This window comes from Lasioglossum baleicum, unplaced genomic scaffold (assembly GCF_051020765.1).
Source record: "Lasioglossum baleicum unplaced genomic scaffold, iyLasBale1 scaffold0021, whole genome shotgun sequence".
Classification (NCBI taxonomy): domain Eukaryota; kingdom Metazoa; phylum Arthropoda; class Insecta; order Hymenoptera; family Halictidae; genus Lasioglossum; species Lasioglossum baleicum.
The window spans coordinates 2,187,419-2,205,929 of NW_027469081.1; the positions used below are offsets into that span (position 1 = coordinate 2,187,419).

General features: G+C 40.7%; 1 protein-coding gene across 3 annotated transcripts in view; it reads right to left on the minus strand.

Annotated features, from left to right (window-relative positions):
* Positions 1–5,414: 5,414 nt before the first annotated feature.
* Positions 5,415–18,511, minus strand: part of Efa6 (Exchange factor for Arf 6) — a 65,186-nt gene continuing 52,089 nt past the window's right edge. For 2 of the 3 annotated variants that reach the window (XM_076445200.1, XM_076445199.1), the window contains exons 4-13: positions 14,441–14,810; positions 12,636–13,821; positions 11,870–12,102; positions 11,570–11,763; positions 11,304–11,496; positions 11,053–11,222; positions 10,338–10,554; positions 9,894–10,038; positions 9,420–9,563; positions 5,415–8,707 (exon numbers count right to left, since the gene is read on the minus strand). In XM_076445200.1, the coding sequence (XP_076301315.1) occupies positions 8,459–8,707; positions 9,420–9,563; positions 9,894–10,038; positions 10,338–10,554; positions 11,053–11,222; positions 11,304–11,496; positions 11,570–11,763; positions 11,870–12,102; positions 12,636–13,821; positions 14,441–14,810 (3,101 nt within the window). In that variant the 3' untranslated portion in view covers positions 5,415–8,458. The other variant, XM_076445201.1, reaches the window with a different exon arrangement.

The window sequence follows — 18,511 nt, forward strand, 5'->3', positions numbered from 1 at the left end:
CATTGCGTCTTATGGGAAAAGCGGCACGAATCATTTGCTGCTGTAATCAATATCCAATATTTTTCAGTTTGCATGAATAAATCATCTTTATTGTATATTACAGACACAGAGGATTCTCCAGTATACTCCCAACAATTTTTTTAGCCCTTGAATAACAATTTCATTGAATATTTAACCATCCACGGCCACCTCTCAATAATAACGTGTAAAGCAAATAATTCGTGCCAGAATTTACATTGCTGTTTATGGGGAAAGCGGCACGAATCATTTGCTGCTGCAATGTATATCGAATACTCTTGATTTTTCATCAATAAATGTAAATATAATGTGTCAGGGAATGAATAATAACTAATTAATTTCTCTGGCAGAATTTACTGAAAATTGTTACGGTTAGAAATTATTTACAGATAAGCAAGCTCCAAGAATGTTGTAATACACGTGTATTTATGTGGACTACAGACAGATTTATTTGTAAATACAACGTTTCTTGAACCTCGTAAGAAATTCTGTTCAGCAAAAGTTGCACTACATTTACCTACCAAATGTTTTAAAAGAGACTCATTTTTCGATTAATCTTATCAGAGAAAAAGTTTTCAAAGGAAAACTTCTTCAATATATACGCAAATTTTCTACGAAAATTGTAAATAGACGTAAATATTAGTACTGTAACTAAAATTTCACACATAGGGAATCGAAACAAAAAGCAGGGAGCGGTTTATGTTCACAATTTTATTCTCGTAATCGTAAAATGATATTTACAAAGGAATATATCGCATGTACAGACAGTACACAGTCATTCATTTAAGCATAAGAGGAATACAAGAAGTTGAAACAAATATGTACAGTGAGTATTTCGCTATAGGGGCGCTTCGCGAATCGTTTGAATTTATACAGACCAAGTACAATCGATTGTTTGTGAAAATCAATTGTGCAATTGAAACTAGGAGAAGGAAAGAAAAAAGAAAAAACATATGGATGGAAAATATATTAAGAAAAGCTTCGCGTACTTGTTATATTATATGAACAGTAAACGCACGTGAGAAAGAGAGCAATACTTGAAAAAAAAACAAAAATACGAAAAGCGAGCAACGTAATCGGCGAATACATGAACGTAAATGCGAGTACAAAATACATTGTGTAATAAAACATGTATTTTAAATGCGATTCTTTGGCATTTATGCACGATATCATTGTGTAAAGATGATCTAACGCGTTACAAATAAACATATGTACAGTTAAGAAATGATCACCTTAAGCGTAATAAAATAAGTACGAGGACAAGGTACAACACTTACAAAAAGAGAACGATTTTTCTTGTAAATGTTCACTATAAAAAAACAGCTTGATGAATTTATACTTGATTCAGTACTGTGGCTAAACATATATACACTGATGTTGTTTGTATAGTGTATATTTCTTCTAAACACAATTATATTCTAGGGGGATGACAGTGTCTCCCCTCTAACGTGTTTAGACATCTTTCAGTTTATTAAATATTACAGTTAATGCAGTTCAGTTTTTCTCACATCTTGATCTCACACGTCCATTGAATTGTTCGTAGGCATAGCACATGCTCGTGCGAAATCATTATATATTTACAGTAAATTTCTTAACGTAACGTTAAGTTACTTCGATGGATATAGAGATTTTCTCCGAGTAGCTTATCATTAGGTATCTTGAAACACTTTCAGAGCTGTTCTATCGCAAAAAGATCAACTAGAAAATTTTCATTCGTTCAGTAGGTAGGCTTTTATCTCGGACAACTAATGCCAGCTTGTAACTAAATTTTTCAACTACGTCAGACTTTGAAAAATTGTGTTTCGCTAATATAGATCCTCTGGTAATTTTGTCGAAGCGAGGAGGATTTCTCAAAATGTCGAAAAGAGCTTCAGCCACGAACATACTAAATGAAAATAAAACATTGTGATATTCTATGTCTGATTCCGCTCCAAACGAGTTTCTCACAATCAAATCAATTTGCATCTGTTGACCCTTCGCACTCGAACGGTGCTCTCTGAGGTGCCAGTAAATATTGTTTGAATATTATAAAACTCGTCTGTATTTTATAAATTGTATAAAGCTCAACTGCTGTTTGAGAGAACAGGTTCAATTTGATGCGCGCAAAGAAATGTCTTGATATTCGAATGAAAATTCCTTCCAGTCTGAAGAGGTAACACGATTTACTTGACGATACATTTGTCGTGGCCCTGTCGTTGAACCGATGGAAATAGATGCTCACCGATACAATACATCGGAACAAAAATATCCTATAACTGAAAATCTCTGACGAATTCTCATTACGAAACTATACTATAATCTCGGGGCATGTTGAAATGGTTTTGACGATCACTTGCTTACTTCGTTCACGATGACACTGGCTCAATCCTGTTGCATGGAATAAAGTAATACAATCATTATAAATGTCTTCGATAAAATCTTTTATAATAGAAAAGGGAATATTTTGATGCTTCGAAGTAATCGAATCGCTGTATCAGCATCCAACATCAGTAACTCCAGTTTTACTTAGAAAAAGTGATGGCAATCTGTTCGATTCGGAGTTAATCATATTGGTGACTGAATTGGTTTTCTCGTTATAATCTTTTAGAGGCACATAACGCGTTTAGACAGTTTCATCAATAGAAAATAAAATTAGTGTTGCTTTTCGAAAAGATTGTGTTCCAAAGTTTGGGATTACTTTTTCAACATGGTGGGCCCTGAACTTTTTAATAAATAAATTCAAGATATCACGTTTCATTTTTTATTGTTAATAGATACCGGTTATCCTAAACTTTTGAACAGCGTGTCATAGTTTGTGCCTGTGAGTCTTATCGAAAGAACAGAATACACAAGATACTTGTCTATGTTAAAAATAGACAGCAGACTTGATGTGTTTATGGGAAAAATGAGAGAAAATTAATTTCTATGTTGCTCTGGTTTGTTGCAATTCAGGTGGAAAATTTCGATTTTGCATAAAGATCCGCTGTCTAGTTGTAAATATTTTAAAAGGTGATTTTACGAGATCGAATAGGACAAAAATTGGAAATACCCAGATTACGGTTTCAGCTTTTAGAAATTGTTAATAATGAAAAATCACTGATTCTCAGTGATCTGAAATTTGAAATCAATGTAAAAGTACTGTTCAAGTAAAGCTGAAATCCTATTAATATTACAGTCGATTCTTGTTCTGTTCTATCTTGTTCAATCATCCCTTAAAACATTTACCACAGATAGTTGTATACAGGGTGTCCCAAAATTCGTGAAAATCCCGAAAGGGGGTGGTTCCTGAGACCATTCTAAGAGACATTTTCCTTTGCACCAATGTCAACTGCGGCTTTGTTTAGGAGTTATTAACGAAAAACACGGACCAATCAGAGCGCGCCCTGGGCCGCCGCGCCGTCACGATGCGATGTCACGGCGTACCGCGACACTCGCTTGCCGGCGCGGCTTGGCGCGCCGGGCCAGGGCGCGCTCTGATTGGTCCGTGTTTTTCGTTAATAACTCCTAAACAAAGCCGCAGTTGACATTGGTGCAAAGGAAAATGTCTCTTAGAATGGCCTCAGGAACCACCCCCTTTCGGGATTTTCACGAATTTTGGGACACCCTGTATATACATATATATGTCTCGTACGTGTAAATAGATTCTTCGAGTATACAAGACAGTTTGATTCGATAAGGTTCTGTATACGAGTAATAGTGATTAACGTGTGACAGTGTAGTAATCATGCTTGTTCGTATAATTTCGTCCGCAGCTGAAAACTTGGTAATCAAAATCAGCGTAGTGTATTGAAATGAATTAAGAACAATGTTCGAAGTTCATGCATTGCGTTAAATAATAACGTGTTCCCGACTATGTTACGAGTAGACTGCGGATGTTTATGCAATTTGCAATTTTTGCGGAATAAAATAAATCAGAATCGTACTAAATTCTGTTGAATTTGCTACTCCAGCATTTCTTGAAAATTTTCATAAACCGTAAAAATGCATAAAGATCCGCAGTCGAGTCTGTCCAGTTATGAATAGAAAATATCATTGTGCTGTTAACTGTTAGAAAAATACCTGTCACCAAATATAAACGTGCGAACTTACGAGTGCATGCTATACTAAATAGGTACTAAATTACATACCACATAACAGTGCACAGCATGCAATTTCAATGACTGAAAAAATAAATGGAGATGCAGTAATATCTTACGTAAGTACCTACTGGTATCTGAAACACTGGGAACTCGCATACGTGAAATGTTTTTGGATCTATGTAAATCTGGAGCCTGTTTATTTTTATTGCCATTAGCATTATATAGTTTATAATAATTGTTATATTATCCACATATAATACAGTTTATGTACAAGGGGTCTAGTATACACTATGATTAGATGTAATGAACGACTTCTCGAGAACGATACAAAAGGATGATATTAATAAAAAAGATTGGTAAACAAGAATTCGAAGCAGCTATCTACAATTAAAATACAAAAGTAATGAAATATATATTATATATATCTGCTAGCCTATGTCTAAATGAATAGTGAGCAGCAATATAATTTACAGGAACCATATCTAGAAACGCTAATACTCGACTAGTCAACAAATTTCTTAAATATTTGCTCTAAGAGGATGTTTGCAAAATTTATAATACAGAAGTCATACGAAAATCGCTAGACGAACATTTCGTTCGATGTAATAACCAGCGAAAAATGCAACTTTTGATTAATTCTTAAACCGAATAACGAAATGAAATGAACAGGTCCTAATACTGGACTCCCAAGAATACAGCGTCGCTTTATTTTTCCTTACTAGATTCAGAATATTTTGGCATAAAACAATTATGTAATATTTACAAATGCTTTTGCACAAAACAATGGAAGGTAAACGTAATTTATAAAAGAACAAACATGTACACAGCGGTTCTAGGAAACGTTTTATGTAATCGGACTCTCTAACTACGATCGGTACACATTTCTGTTTATCGAACAAGTATAAGAGAACAAAGTATCGTTGAATCGGTAATGAACAATACGAGAAACTTTTTCATATCGGTAAAAATACTAAACCTTTTTTCTTCACAGTTTCACAACATTCGATAAAGCATTTGACTTATTACGTAATACTTTTATGCAAGAATATAATTGTTCGTATACATATACATATATTTGTATATATGTACACGGTATATACATACATGTATATATATATACGGTACTGTATAGTCGTTTCAGAAAGGCTAGAATAATTTCGATAAGTTGCTACTGTTATGCACCTAAACGTAATGTCAGAACAGTGATTAGAATAAGGTGAGGCCTACGTGAGTCTATCTGCGATATTAATTTCTCTCTTTCTTTACGTGAAAACGAAAGATTCGATCTTTTACTTTGCCATTTACTTTTTTTCGTTAACTAAACTAATCGAAAGAGTGACGGTTCTTTTTTGTTTTTGTTTTTTTTTGTCCCTCGTTCACGTATCAACCAATTTACAGAACACAAGACGACACCCGCGATCACAGAGAAACGTATACGACCAAAAAATGGTTCCCGTAGTTCAACAAATCTTCTTTGTTGTTTTCGTCGGGTCGCAACATATATTATAAAAATCGAGGACGCAGATCAAATAGAATTATTCGCGACAAATACACCAAATATAAAAATATATAGTACATTTACAGTTGTAAAATGGCTGATACACAGTTATACCGTGTCGTAATAGCATTATAACATATTTAGGATGGATAATATTCTCCATTCTGTTGATGGTCGAGGCTGGTGTAATTTATAAAAATATAAACAACATGATCTATCGGTAGAACAGATAAACGTAATAAATTAAAATTGACAGCCAACATGGTAGGTTACACTGTTATAATTAAAGAGGCCGGCGCAGCCCACAGTGGGCAATTTGGTCGAAACTCGATTCAAAATCAAAGAACTTTCGATAGAAATGAGGTAGAGCGACGAAATTTTTTAAAATTAAAGCTGAAACTTTGCAGAATATGGGAAAAATAGGGAGATTATGGTACGAACGTTTTTTAACCTTGAGAAAATTCGTTAAACATGTAGAATTTCAAGAAATCGATTTTGCAATATCCTGAGGTCAAAAAAAATTTTTTCCGTGCGTGGTATTGGAAAAACCACAATTTTCTCGAAATTGTGCAACTTTAACGAATTTTCTCAACGTTAAGAAACGTTCTTATCATAATCTCCCTATTTTTCCCATGTTCTGCAATGTTTCAGCTTTAATTTTAAAAAAATTTTATCGCTCTACCTCATTTCTATCGAAAGTTCTTTCATTTTGAATCGAGTTTCGACCAAATTGCCCACTTAACAAAGAAGCAAAGTATGTGATTCGCATTCAGTCGTTTCGTGAAAATGAATAAAAATAGACAGTGCAACCTACAATTTCACGATCGCACTACTTGATACAAAAATTGTACGAAACAAAAGGATATGAATATACTAACAACGCTAACGTTGAACAAGCAAATTTCTCCGCCATCCTAAATGTGTTAAACATACACGTAAATACTTTTTTACCCATTCTGAACATCAGCAACGTAGCTGGACTCTAATTCCCTAGCGCAATTACCTTCGTTGTGAACTAACAATCAAAACCGAAACATCGGAGCACGCTGAACCCTTTCAACAAGACTTGTTTGCAAATGCTCGTGCATTCGGTACGTATCAATAATGCAACGCGATTCGACCAGACGTACTTTCAGATAACTCCACCATAGGTATACATATTACAAACAAGCTTCTCAACGACCTCAGTTCAGTGATCTCGACAAACGTTACACGAACATATTTAACAATAAAGAATAATTTTGTTCGAAGTCGTAGGCAGGGCTTGAAACGGGCTCGAAAATATCTGTTTGAAACTGTTACATTCCCTAATAGAAGATCATTAATTTGAGAATATCTCTCGGTAATTTTATTCATTTTAAGTAGTGCTTTATATATGTAATACTTCTTTACGCAGAAGTTCATAATTTACCCGGATTCGAGAAAAAATTCGACAAAAATTCCATTTAAAAATTGAATTAGAAAAGTAATAAAAACACAGATTAGAGCACTGTATTTCAAGCCCTGGTCGTAGGTCGTAGAAATTTGGAGAACTATCACTTTTGTGTCACTTGCGGTCGTGTCACCGTCGACACCGGCGCTGACTGCCTATTTACACCCTAAAACCGTTCATTGGGAATGCATTTTGCCGACAATGCGCGGTCTAAGTTCACGGATGACATTGACAAATCATGTCGGGAAGCTGCGGTTACGGAAACGGCAAATAACAGTCCATCAAAATTCTTAAAATAGCAAAGAGAAGCAGATGTTACGGTTACAACCACCAATCCCAACATGAGCTAGTCCGACAATGAGTATGTTAGAAAAAGTTAGAGCAGCGAATCGAAAGCAGAAACCAGAAGCATGGAGGTATGCCTGAATAAGATATTTCGCGTGAAGACAGACACAGTTTGGTATAGTAACAAAGTACCGCATGATTTTCTCTCTGTTTATAATATTATATTATATCATATTATATGGTCTAATGGATTTTACAACTTTTTTTCGTCACCGACACAATCGTGATTTCCTATACAACTATTTTACGCGAAAGAAACCGGATGAAATTTCAATGTTACATTTAAGAAAGAGTTCGGTTCTCGATCATGAAAAAACAGTGCTTGTAGACTTTTTTTCCGTGTCTCCGTTTTGTTTTGTACAGGTAGTCTTATATTGAGATTAATTGAACAATAGTCATTGCGATATCCGTTCCTCTCGCAGAATAATACACTGCGCGACCGTCGAACATGAACTCATCCGGGTGTTAGAATTGTTCTATACTTAACTGGTCTTATCTTCGGTCAAGGCACGAATCTGAGTCGGGCCTTGTCAAGTCTTTGGTAAATCTTTAACAATCTACTTGGATATAATTAGTGAATCATTTACACTATACTGAGTTAGGCATGAACCCTTGACCCAACACCACCAGTTAGTTTAACCGGTGTCTCGAGTATGCGCTTAGGACAGCAGCTTTCTTCCTGTTTCACAGTGCTTTATACAATAAAATTCTCATTAGAAAAACGAAAGAGAAACAGACAATGATACTTGGGCGACGATGAGAGTCGAATCGAATACAAAATGGCAAAATAAAATCCAACACACCAGAAGACAGTTTCCATGGAGACAATACTGTACTTCAAACAAAAAAACGCTGCTGTGCTAATAGCGCGGTATACGAATGCTACACCACTACCGGTTTTTTCTTTTTAATGGCCGCTGATAAATCATGATTAAATATATTAAAAGAGAATGGGTGAGTACACGGTACGGTACAGTACTTAACAAGTGATGCGTCGAATACATCGTTAGGTTTTCGTTAATATGTCTTCCAAATTTCAGCTGTTGCTTCTGCCTGCGTATGCAGGTCAGACTAGACCACACATGCTGAAAAGACACCCATCACACGTCAACCAATGTCCCCGCCGTAGTCCTGATCGTTTAGCAGATTACGGTTGTAAATGGCAGCCCTGTAACTGTACCTATTTATGGCGGGTCGATCGGGAACAGGCGGTGGAATTAACGCCACGTCTGAATTCAGCAGAGCTCCGCTCCCTTCGTCTACTTCGCCGATACTGCTCTCTACCAGCGACGGCTCCACCTCTGTAAATGCCAGCCTAGACCGTAGCAAGTACGCGTACGTCTTATACCTCTTCAACTGCAATTCAGAAAGCACAATGATTAGTCGACGCTGAAGTCGTAAAACGCTAACAAGGTCCCCCTGCTCACAGCTTAAGGGATGAAATCAATTTTTCATTTATTCCTGCTTAACACGATCGATATTTTTATTTCGAATAAAGATCCACAGTCTAGTAATAACTATTCGTATTATATCGCGAGGTAAAGTACTGTTTAGAGAACGTTTCTTGAATGTTTTTAAGTTGTTACACTTTGAGAGAGTGCAAAGAATCGATTTTTGAAAATAGACAAACTAGGGAGAGCAGAACAACAATGTCTGTAACTTGGATACCTATTCAGAAAGTTCTGAAGGAACTATTCAAGCGTGCAGTTACTATCGTCTCACCGACAGAGTTGTCGGACGTCCGGGCTTGGCCCAGACTGTTTTGAATTCTGAATTGCGTCCGGGGTTGTGTCCGGTTTAATGGTTTAACGCCATGAAAAATGGCTAAGTTGTGTTTGCGAGTTAAAGCAAGCACAGAGAATTTTCACACGATCGTGACTAGAACAGCGGATTTTATGGATTTACGAGAAATACGAGTATGTGTAACTTGAAATAGTAAAAATAAAAAATAGAATTAAAATAAAAATAAATTTCTATTTCACTCCAGTTTGGTGAAAATTAGCTAGAAAATATTTATTTTGCATAAAGATCCGCCGTATTGGGATCGTTGGTGGGCGATGATAATTACCTCGTGATGCAAGTAGGAATCCTTCTCCTTATAGTTTTGTACAGTGAGCGCTTTCGCCCCTCTTTCAGGTGGATGCCGTCTGTGCTCCTCTAGCTCGGCCTCTAATTTATTAACCCTTTCCTCGTGGTCCCGTAACTGTTCCCTCTGACAACACGAGCAAAAATCCAAGAAACTTGTCAGTTGTGAAACACTTGGGAGAGCGAACGCGCGAAACAGATGGTGGCAGTTACACGCATTATACTACTGATTCGGTACTGATGCTTCTATAATCTCGTGTCCAAAAGGGATAATCTCGTTTTGTCAATGGCTGTATTCCGTTTTGAAGATATGAGAACTTAGAGAACGAAGTTGGCTTCAGGGATAGTAGAGGAAGGCTTGTAAATAAAGAAACAACGGAGACAGATTATATTCGTTGCGTGGACGAGGTGAAAAAACACGGTTTCTTAATGTTCCGTAGCACGTGACATTACTCACAGGAGATAGTTTCGTGTGACTGCAGGGTAGAAGGGGTCGTTGAAATTTTCGCTGAGAACCCACGGCTCCTGCTAACGGCTGGCAGGAGAAACTGGCGCACACGAAATTGATGGTGTCGATCCACGACTGCAGTTCTTTGGAATCGCTGGAAACAACGTCACTGTTACCATAGGTTCGCAACAAGTCAATTATATATTCTCGTAGCCCAGACCTGGGCGACGGTGGCCCGAAAAACACATGTTGCTGTTTCTTTCCTTCTCTTGCTCGGTAAGACAGTCTCAGAGTAGTAGCAACATTTGTTTTTCGGGCCACCGTCGCCCAGGTCAGTCGTAGATAATATCCTCGTTTGAAACGATTCTTGTTTCTGTCAGGCTTTAAACATTTTGCTCATTCTAGATTCTAGATTGTCGTGATCCTGCTGTTACAACGACTTCGAGTGCTCACCTTGTTTGGAAGAGATATTCTGCTTGATCGGCAGTCTGTAACCTGAAGACATGTTGCTTTTTTGTGTAGTCCGACGCCTTTGTGGCCAACGCGTGATGGATACGTATCGCGTTGTGCAAACTATCATTACGGAATCCATGCTCGTCTTTGTGCAAATATAATACAAGTTCTCTCAATGTACAATAATACATTTTCCAACCTCGTTTCCCAAACGGAGCTGAAACAGTTCGCAACATTACAATATAGCGAATTGAACTATAACCAGGTCTAGAGGTAAACTATTAACTGATATCTAGACAGCGGATTTGATGCGTTTACGACAAGAATGAGTAGGTGTAATTTAAAACAGTAAAAACATTAGAAGAATTGAAAGATACTGTTACATTAATTTTCAACCTAACAAACACACATATTAAGAAAGAAAATAAATTTCTCTTACACTCCAGTTTCTCGTAATTCAAGTAGAACATTTTTATATTGCAAAAAGATCCGCTGTCTGCTACTATCTGATGAATAGACTGCGGATCTTTACGCATTTTAAGGCTTGCGAAAATTGTGAAAAAATGCTACAATATTAAAATCGATAGAATTCAGTAGAATTTGTATTTATTTCGGATCTACAAAAGCTATATTCCACTCTCTACGAAATTGTCTAAGAAAATTGGAAATTGCATAAACATCCGCAGTCTCTAGTAATCAGATTAGAAGTTATTACTTTTCTTTCCGTTGGAATCGAAGCAGCATTTCCGCATAACGTAACCCTTCTTAAACTCCGTAGCACCCGTAACATTTGGCACGTCGAGGAACGGATTCCCGGTCCCAGGCATCGCTGGACCATCGCCCTGTTGAATCGCCTGATTCGCAGCTTCATCCCCTTCTTCGTCCCTGATTGAACGACAAGATATTACTGATCAAACTCATACATACAGAGACTTGGAAGACCAACGGTTCTCACAGTCAACTTACAAGGCCCATTCTAAGGGAATAGATTTGATGGCGTTGTAAAGCTGCTTCAGCACCTCTCTAGGGAAATTATCGCCATCGTTCAGTTCCGAGAGGTTCTCTATAAATTCGTTACACGACATCTTCCTGCCGATATTTTGACCGTGGAGGTCCGTGTTGAGCAGCATTATGGCGCAGGTTAACGTATGAACAGCGTCTGAAACATTGGAATAACAATGAACACCACAGATATCGTTGTCGAACTCGAATCGGTCAACTCGAAGACTTACCCTGAGAGTTGAAGGCGCCAGGGTTACAATCGAGAAACCTCTTCGAGAAATGTACAAGAACTCTTTCTCTTTCCTGGGTCTCTCCCGTCAAAGAGAACTGGGCAAGGAACTTTCTGAGAGCCACGTCCAGCGAGTCCCGTTCGAAGTTGAAGTATCTCAAGTATTCTTCGGCTACCGCTCTACTAAAGTCGTTGCTGGAACCCAGAAAGCAGGATCGAAAGTTAGAGGGGTTGGTTATGGGAACCTCAGGCCGAGTATGTGGTCCTTACGGAAAACCACCAGAGGCGTATGTTCGCATACTTTTTGCTAAGGTGTCTAGAGACGTCAGACTTTTTGAAACCGTCCAATGAGTATAGCCTCTTGGCCAGTCGAACTGCCGATGGTAGATCCACCGCTTTCGGACTGTAATGGAAGCTGTGCAAACTTTCGATGTCGCTCTCTTCGTCGGCGGACTGGGGCGGCGACGTGCCGTGCTTGTCGTCAAAGTTGCCGATATTCAGCGCCTCCTTCTCGTCCTCGCTCTCTTTCAGCTCCTGAAACCGACGCCGACGAATCAGAAACGTTTTTCTGGGCTTCGCGGAGTCCGTGAAACTCAATTGGAATGAATTCGATCGATCAAGGCCTTGCTTCTCTATTCGGGAACATTCGTTAGACGCGATTAAACGGATAGATGTGGCTGATTTCTTGGTGGGCGTGGTTGTTTCATATGATGAAACAAGAAGTCTAACGTACTCTGATGACGATGTTATAGGTCTGACGTAATAGGAGTGGACGCACAGCTATTGTGATTGCACAGGAAAATAGTGAGTACATATATTGAGATTTGTGAAAGAGGTGTAGGTGTGGCCACGTCGTAGGTAAGCAGACTGCAAAGTAGGCGTGGAAATGAGCATAATGGGCGTGTCGGTACGGTACGGTGGGCGTGTTTTATCGATGATAGTCTTGAAGAGCGAATCAAGTTCGTTCCAACAACTGACAATCCTCCTGCTGCCAGGTTCAATTTGATGTTTCCGTTTTACACGAAGGAATAGGAGCAAAAGAAGGGTAGATAATAAAAAAATAGTACCTGGTATCCGACAAACTCGGGCGTAACATTTCCGCCAGCAGATCGTTGCACCGTGTTCTGGGCGGTGGAGGTGGGTACAAGGTCGGGATTGACGGGGTTCCCGCGTCGCCGGTTCTGCCTGGGACTGGTGTTCCTAGCGGCGGGAGCATCCTTGTCGGGTCCTTTCACCTGTATCACTATCCTGTGCTCGGAGCTGTCCTGTCCGGAGGAGTAACCGGTAGGCGTGGTCGCGGCGGTCTTGAGCCTTCTTTGAGGTGGTTCGCTGGCCAGTATCGTGGAGTCACTGTCACTTGGATCACTGACCATCATATCGCGAGCACTGAGTATGTCCATAGTCTCCTCGTCGTTGTAGTCGGGACTGGACATGTTGCTGATGGCCTCGGACTGGCTGAGGTCACCGTTGGTGGGATGAAGGCCGGAGGCCGAGGAGGTGGTCCCGTCGCCGGAGGGGCCCAGGGCTGTGGCGGTGGTGCCCGTGGGAACCGGCGGTGGGAACCTACGGGATCCAGAGTTGGAGGACATGACGGAGGACGAGACCGAGGTAGGGGAAGCTGGCGATAAGGATCTCTGAGGACTAGTGCCCTCCGTCGAGGAACTACTCGACGAGGATTGGGACGAGCTGCCGTTTTGGCAGCACGAGGTTCGCTCCGAAGCGGACGGCGAGCTGACCGGCGCGTTGTACGTCCAGACGATCCGTTCGCTGGACAAACCCTGGCCACTGTCCGGTCGCGTGTCCAACAGTGTGTTCAAGCTGGACGTGACGTCGTCGTCAATGTCAATGTCCACCGCGCTCATCGCAGGATCCTTTTGGAATTGCAAGTGATCCTCGGACCGCGAGGTACGCACGAAACCGCTCGAGTAACCGAAACTCGCGGTGTTCGGCTTGCTAGCGTCGCTCTGGCCCGGACACTGGCTACTCTCCCGTTTGCTGATCCCAACCGGAGAAGTGCTAGCCGAGTTCGAACCGGTGCACTTGTACGCACGGTGATGGCCCAGCATCTCGTTAGGACTGGTAGGTACCGAGTTATGATGGTGGTGATTGTGATGATTATGGTGATGGTGGGTGTGATGATTGTTGTACCTCAGCGAGTCGACCTTCTTCTGGTGCTTCGGCAGAAGACCGCTGCTCTGTTGAGTTCGCGACAAATTCAGCATCAGGTCACCGGTCATCATGTAGGCTTCGAACCTGCGCCATAACACTCGTTTAACTTGCTATACCATTCGCAATGCAACACTGTGAAAACGCTGCTCGGTGCTACCGAGTCGCATTCCCACCAATTGTCATTCGAAGCTGTTACACGGAAATTGTTCAACCACGCGCGCCAAATATTCTAAGCGATCATTCCGGCTAGATTGATTCTGTTTCAGGGACGACACGACGCGACGGCGCGGCGCGGCGGTGATGACTCTACAGAACGCAACTGTTACGAGTGCAGTTTGGTACACGGCTCATCAAAAATATTAAAAAGTCTGAATCACCAAAGATGTCGACACGTGGAATCACCTCCCCTATTCATATTATTTAACGCATGATATTCTCTATACATACACCCGTTCTATCCGCAAACAGATAGATCTTTTCTAGCATCTATCACGACTTATAAAACTCCGGGAAACTTGAGATTTGAATGCGGAGGAACAATCGAAAACCTGAAATTTGATCCTCGGTAGGAAGTACGACTAGGAAAATCGATTCTGCTTCCGGTATCGGCTTCGGTATACCCAAAGCACCAAGCCAAGAAACGAAGCTGCGTTTTACCGTCGGTACAACTGTTTCGAGCGTATTGACAGATTAGGCGACGTACCTAGGCGTATTATTCTGTCTGGTGAACTTTTCTCCAGACAGTGGCTTCCATTGGGTCCGTTCTTCCTCCTTGAAGCTGTCGATCGGCTGGAGAAGCGCCTCCAACTCGGAAGAACCGGAAGCGTCGCTGTAGGAACCGTTGCTTCTAGTCGTGTATTGCGACGCACCGGTTGGTTCCTGAGGCGATCCACCAGGTAATTCCGGTGTTCCCGTTTTCCTGGAGTCCGAGTCTTCACCATTGCCCGAAGAGATTGACAGAGGGTTGTTCGCAAGAGTTGTCGCCTCGAGAGAGATCTTAGAGTTGTCCGTCTCGTCGCACGCCGGCTGTCCAGGTGATAATAAGCGACGCACGTGCGCTTTTATCGCAGGATCTGTAGAAACAACGTCGTTATATCTTATCTGCGCTTTAGTCAGCATCATTCTTCTATGATCACGGTTTTCTAAACGGTCTTTTCACGTAGCGCTGCGATACATATATATATATGTATAAATCCGATCGCGATAAGCAATATCTCGAATAAGAATGATGATTTGTTGATCCGTCACAATTGCCATTGTCCGTTGCATCATACGGGAGGTACGTTACGAGAATGTTTAAAAGCGTGAGTAAGTGGAAAGAGAAAAGAAATCTTAGCAGAGTCATCGAGAGATTTGCGTGATAGTTGTTGACTCTTTCCATTGTTTTATTTATAGATTGAATTAAGATGAAAGGAGAAGTTCTCTGCGTAAATCGGAGTTGATAAGGATCTGTTGCAACTGTATATACATATACATAGAATAATTCCGTGACGTTTCATTACTGCGCGGTTATGTGGAGTATCGTACGATCGTTTCTGCTCGGTAATTAATATTTCAAGAAAATCTGAGAAACTTCAGGTTTTATTTGATAAGCTAGAAAAAGCCTGTGTCGACGACCACCAGACACCGAGCACGGAAGTTTTCTTACAGGTCGTTGTCTACTTCCGGTGCTTAGCCTCGCGTATCCGTGGAACGAATACTAATTGATTTCCCTTTCAGTCTGTGTAGAGAGTAGTGCTACTTTTGGTGATTTTTCACAGAGACGTAACCTGTATGTTTTATATTGACGAGGTCAAAAAAAAAACCGTATAGCGTATATGTACGTACATAAATGTAAAAGAAATTTTCTGCACTTTTATACTATTGAAAGAAATATTACGATTTCGGAATCGAGAGGAGGAACTAATTTGTTTTTAAATATTGAAACAAGGTACGAAAAAGAAAATATAATAATTTTCATATTTATCCTTGAATGAGAGGTAAATTTACGTTATCTGCAGAACACGTAACTTAGGACGGTAGTACACTCTCGATTTGTAACTAGAAAGGGACTAGAATCTTACTAGAAAAATGTTTTTGTCCTTATTTCAGCAAATTTGAATGAGGGCCCAAAGTAGAGAAAAATCTAGGAAAAAACCAGCAGATTTCAATGCATTTTTCTGTCTCCAAAAGACTTTTTGACTTATATGATGACCAGAGCGGGGGTGTGATGAACCTTCCTCTTTAGAATGAGCCCTCACCCAGCCCAAAATCTGCTCAAATAAGCTCAAATAATATTCGACATGGTTTCGACCCAAAATCTAGTAAAATTCTAGTCCCTTTCTAGTTACAATCCGAGGGTATACTACCGCCTTAATTTGAAATTCGAGATGAAAAATGAGGATGACAGCGAGAGCAAATTTACTTTAGATCGCGATTTGAACTTCATTCGCTTCATTCGTGATTCTGCGATCGCTGTGATAAATTACGGTTAGTTATTTCTCCACCACTAGTCTCGCGATCAGTCTACTACTTATACAATAAATACGATATACATTTGTGTGCCTTAGAATAGTTGTGGCACGAAGAAAGTAGGACTTATTAGAGCTCCGCAGCAGATGCCAGCATTCGCGACGCGTCGAGATTCGCTCGTAATAAATCCCCATTGAATAATGTCGTTTGGCCGTCGAAGCATCGGCGTCGAAGCGTATTTTCCGTGCGACAAAAGTCTTCCGGAGCCGGAGATTTTCCCCATTCTCCGTTTCGCAATAATCTGGGGTCTGGCGTCGTAGCGCGCGCGTACTTAGGTACCAGCTCGGCTCCGCTCGGCTCTGGTCCGCGGCGCGGCGTTCGCGTATTTCCAGCCGGCTAGGCTGAAGGCAGTATAACTGGGACAGGTCTTTCCGTTCCAAGGGAAGTCTGATTAAAAAGCCGCGGCTGCTTCGTTCTCCCTGGCGAGAAAATTTATTGCCGGCGCGTGGAGGACTTCAAAGCCGGTCGCAGTAACGCGCGGCGCGGCGCCAAAGGAAAGTTTCCGCGGCGAGGGGCCACCGGACAGAGGCCCTGCACCGTAGGGAAAAACGACCTGGCTGGGATGACACGGGGAAAATGAGAGTTCGATTCTCAGGGGGTGTACGACCAACGGGGGACTAGTGGGATTTACGAGCAGCCACAGAGAAGTCACCCTTAAATAATGCAGACACGGCGAACGACGCGGAACCCGTTGTTCAACGGCTGTCGACCACGATCACTCGCGTTTATATGGACTTCGCCCTTCCACCCTATGGACATCCGACAACAACGACTTTATGATCCCAAGATCTAAGGAATGCGACCACGCTTCGAGTTTACGTCGCCCACACGCCCGCCCCCGACGACTTTCGTGTGTTCTTTCAACCCCTATTTCCGCGAGACGGCTCTATGGATTACGCTCTCCGGTAACTCACCCTCCCACGATGCCAGGAAACTGGTGTTTATGCTAGGACACGTAGGGTGTACAGCGGAGTTCTGCTAATTTAACCCCTCTTGCCGTGTTTTAACGAGTCGGACTCGTCACGAAGATTTTAACAAAGTCTAGAACACTGCTGGTTATTGGTCTGTGGCGATTGGGGAGAAACGGTTTGTCTTCGATTTTGTTCGGACTGTGGATTTTATGCGTTTCACAAATACAGTATTTCTAAGTAAGTTTCTGTAAAAAAAAGTTACATCAAATGTAAATGAATCGTTAAGAAATACTAAGTTTTATTTATCGTAAAAGAGTAATTACCAATTCATGAACTTTGCAATGTACGAAAACTGTGCGTAGATATCTATGCATATTCGTTCATCTAAATCTTCATAGAAGAAACATACATGGATTAATAAAAATTGGACTGACCAAAAGCTACGTGTAGGTTGTGGAACGGCCTGTAGAATGATTCACGCGAGTAGATATTGAACTTGATCTTGTTGCTAGTAAAGCATCGTGATGTTTAGCTGGTGAGTGAACTCCCGGCCGATCTAATGATAGAACGCACTGGACGCGTATAGGCGTTCTTGAACCTGATAGTAATAATAGAATTATGCGATAATAACCCGTAGAAAACACCATCGCGTCTGGCTGTGCAGCTAAACGGCTCTCTTGCCTTGGTCGGGGCCAAAGAGACGCCCGACACACGTCGCTGTTCACGCGTGCTTGGAGAAAAAAAAGGGAGAGAACGTCGAGGGGCCACGTAATTAACCGCACGAGCCAACGATCAAACGTTCAGATAACAAACAATTTTCTATTAGAGTGACTCATTGATTACCGACGGTCTAGGAGAACGCCGCGCCGCACAGTGATCGATTCCTCGATTCTAGGTGGACAAAATGGTAAATTTGATCAACTTCAGATATCTCCGCTGCCGTTCTATTTTGTTCACGAACATTAATTTATTCGATATATAACATAATATTTCCATTGCACGTGGTTATTACGACGATAATACGGTGCTAAAGTTTTGCCTGTGCGAAATACTATAAATAAGCTAATTCTTCTTCATCGTATAACTTGTTTGTTTGTTGTTTAAATTATTATGTAAAAAATGGAGCACGTAAGCGAAGGTAAGTATTTCATTTTTATATATCGGTATAATTTTATTTTGCCGTGTAAATCTCATATACAACAGGTTAACTAATAATATTATTTAAGAAGAGGTCAAATAGTATAACTTAGTTTTCCCGGACTCGGCCGGACTTGGTTCTTTGATAGTTTCGAAGAATACTTATTTCAAAACAACGATACTAAATATCGTTGACCCGTTTTGGCCCGTTTGTC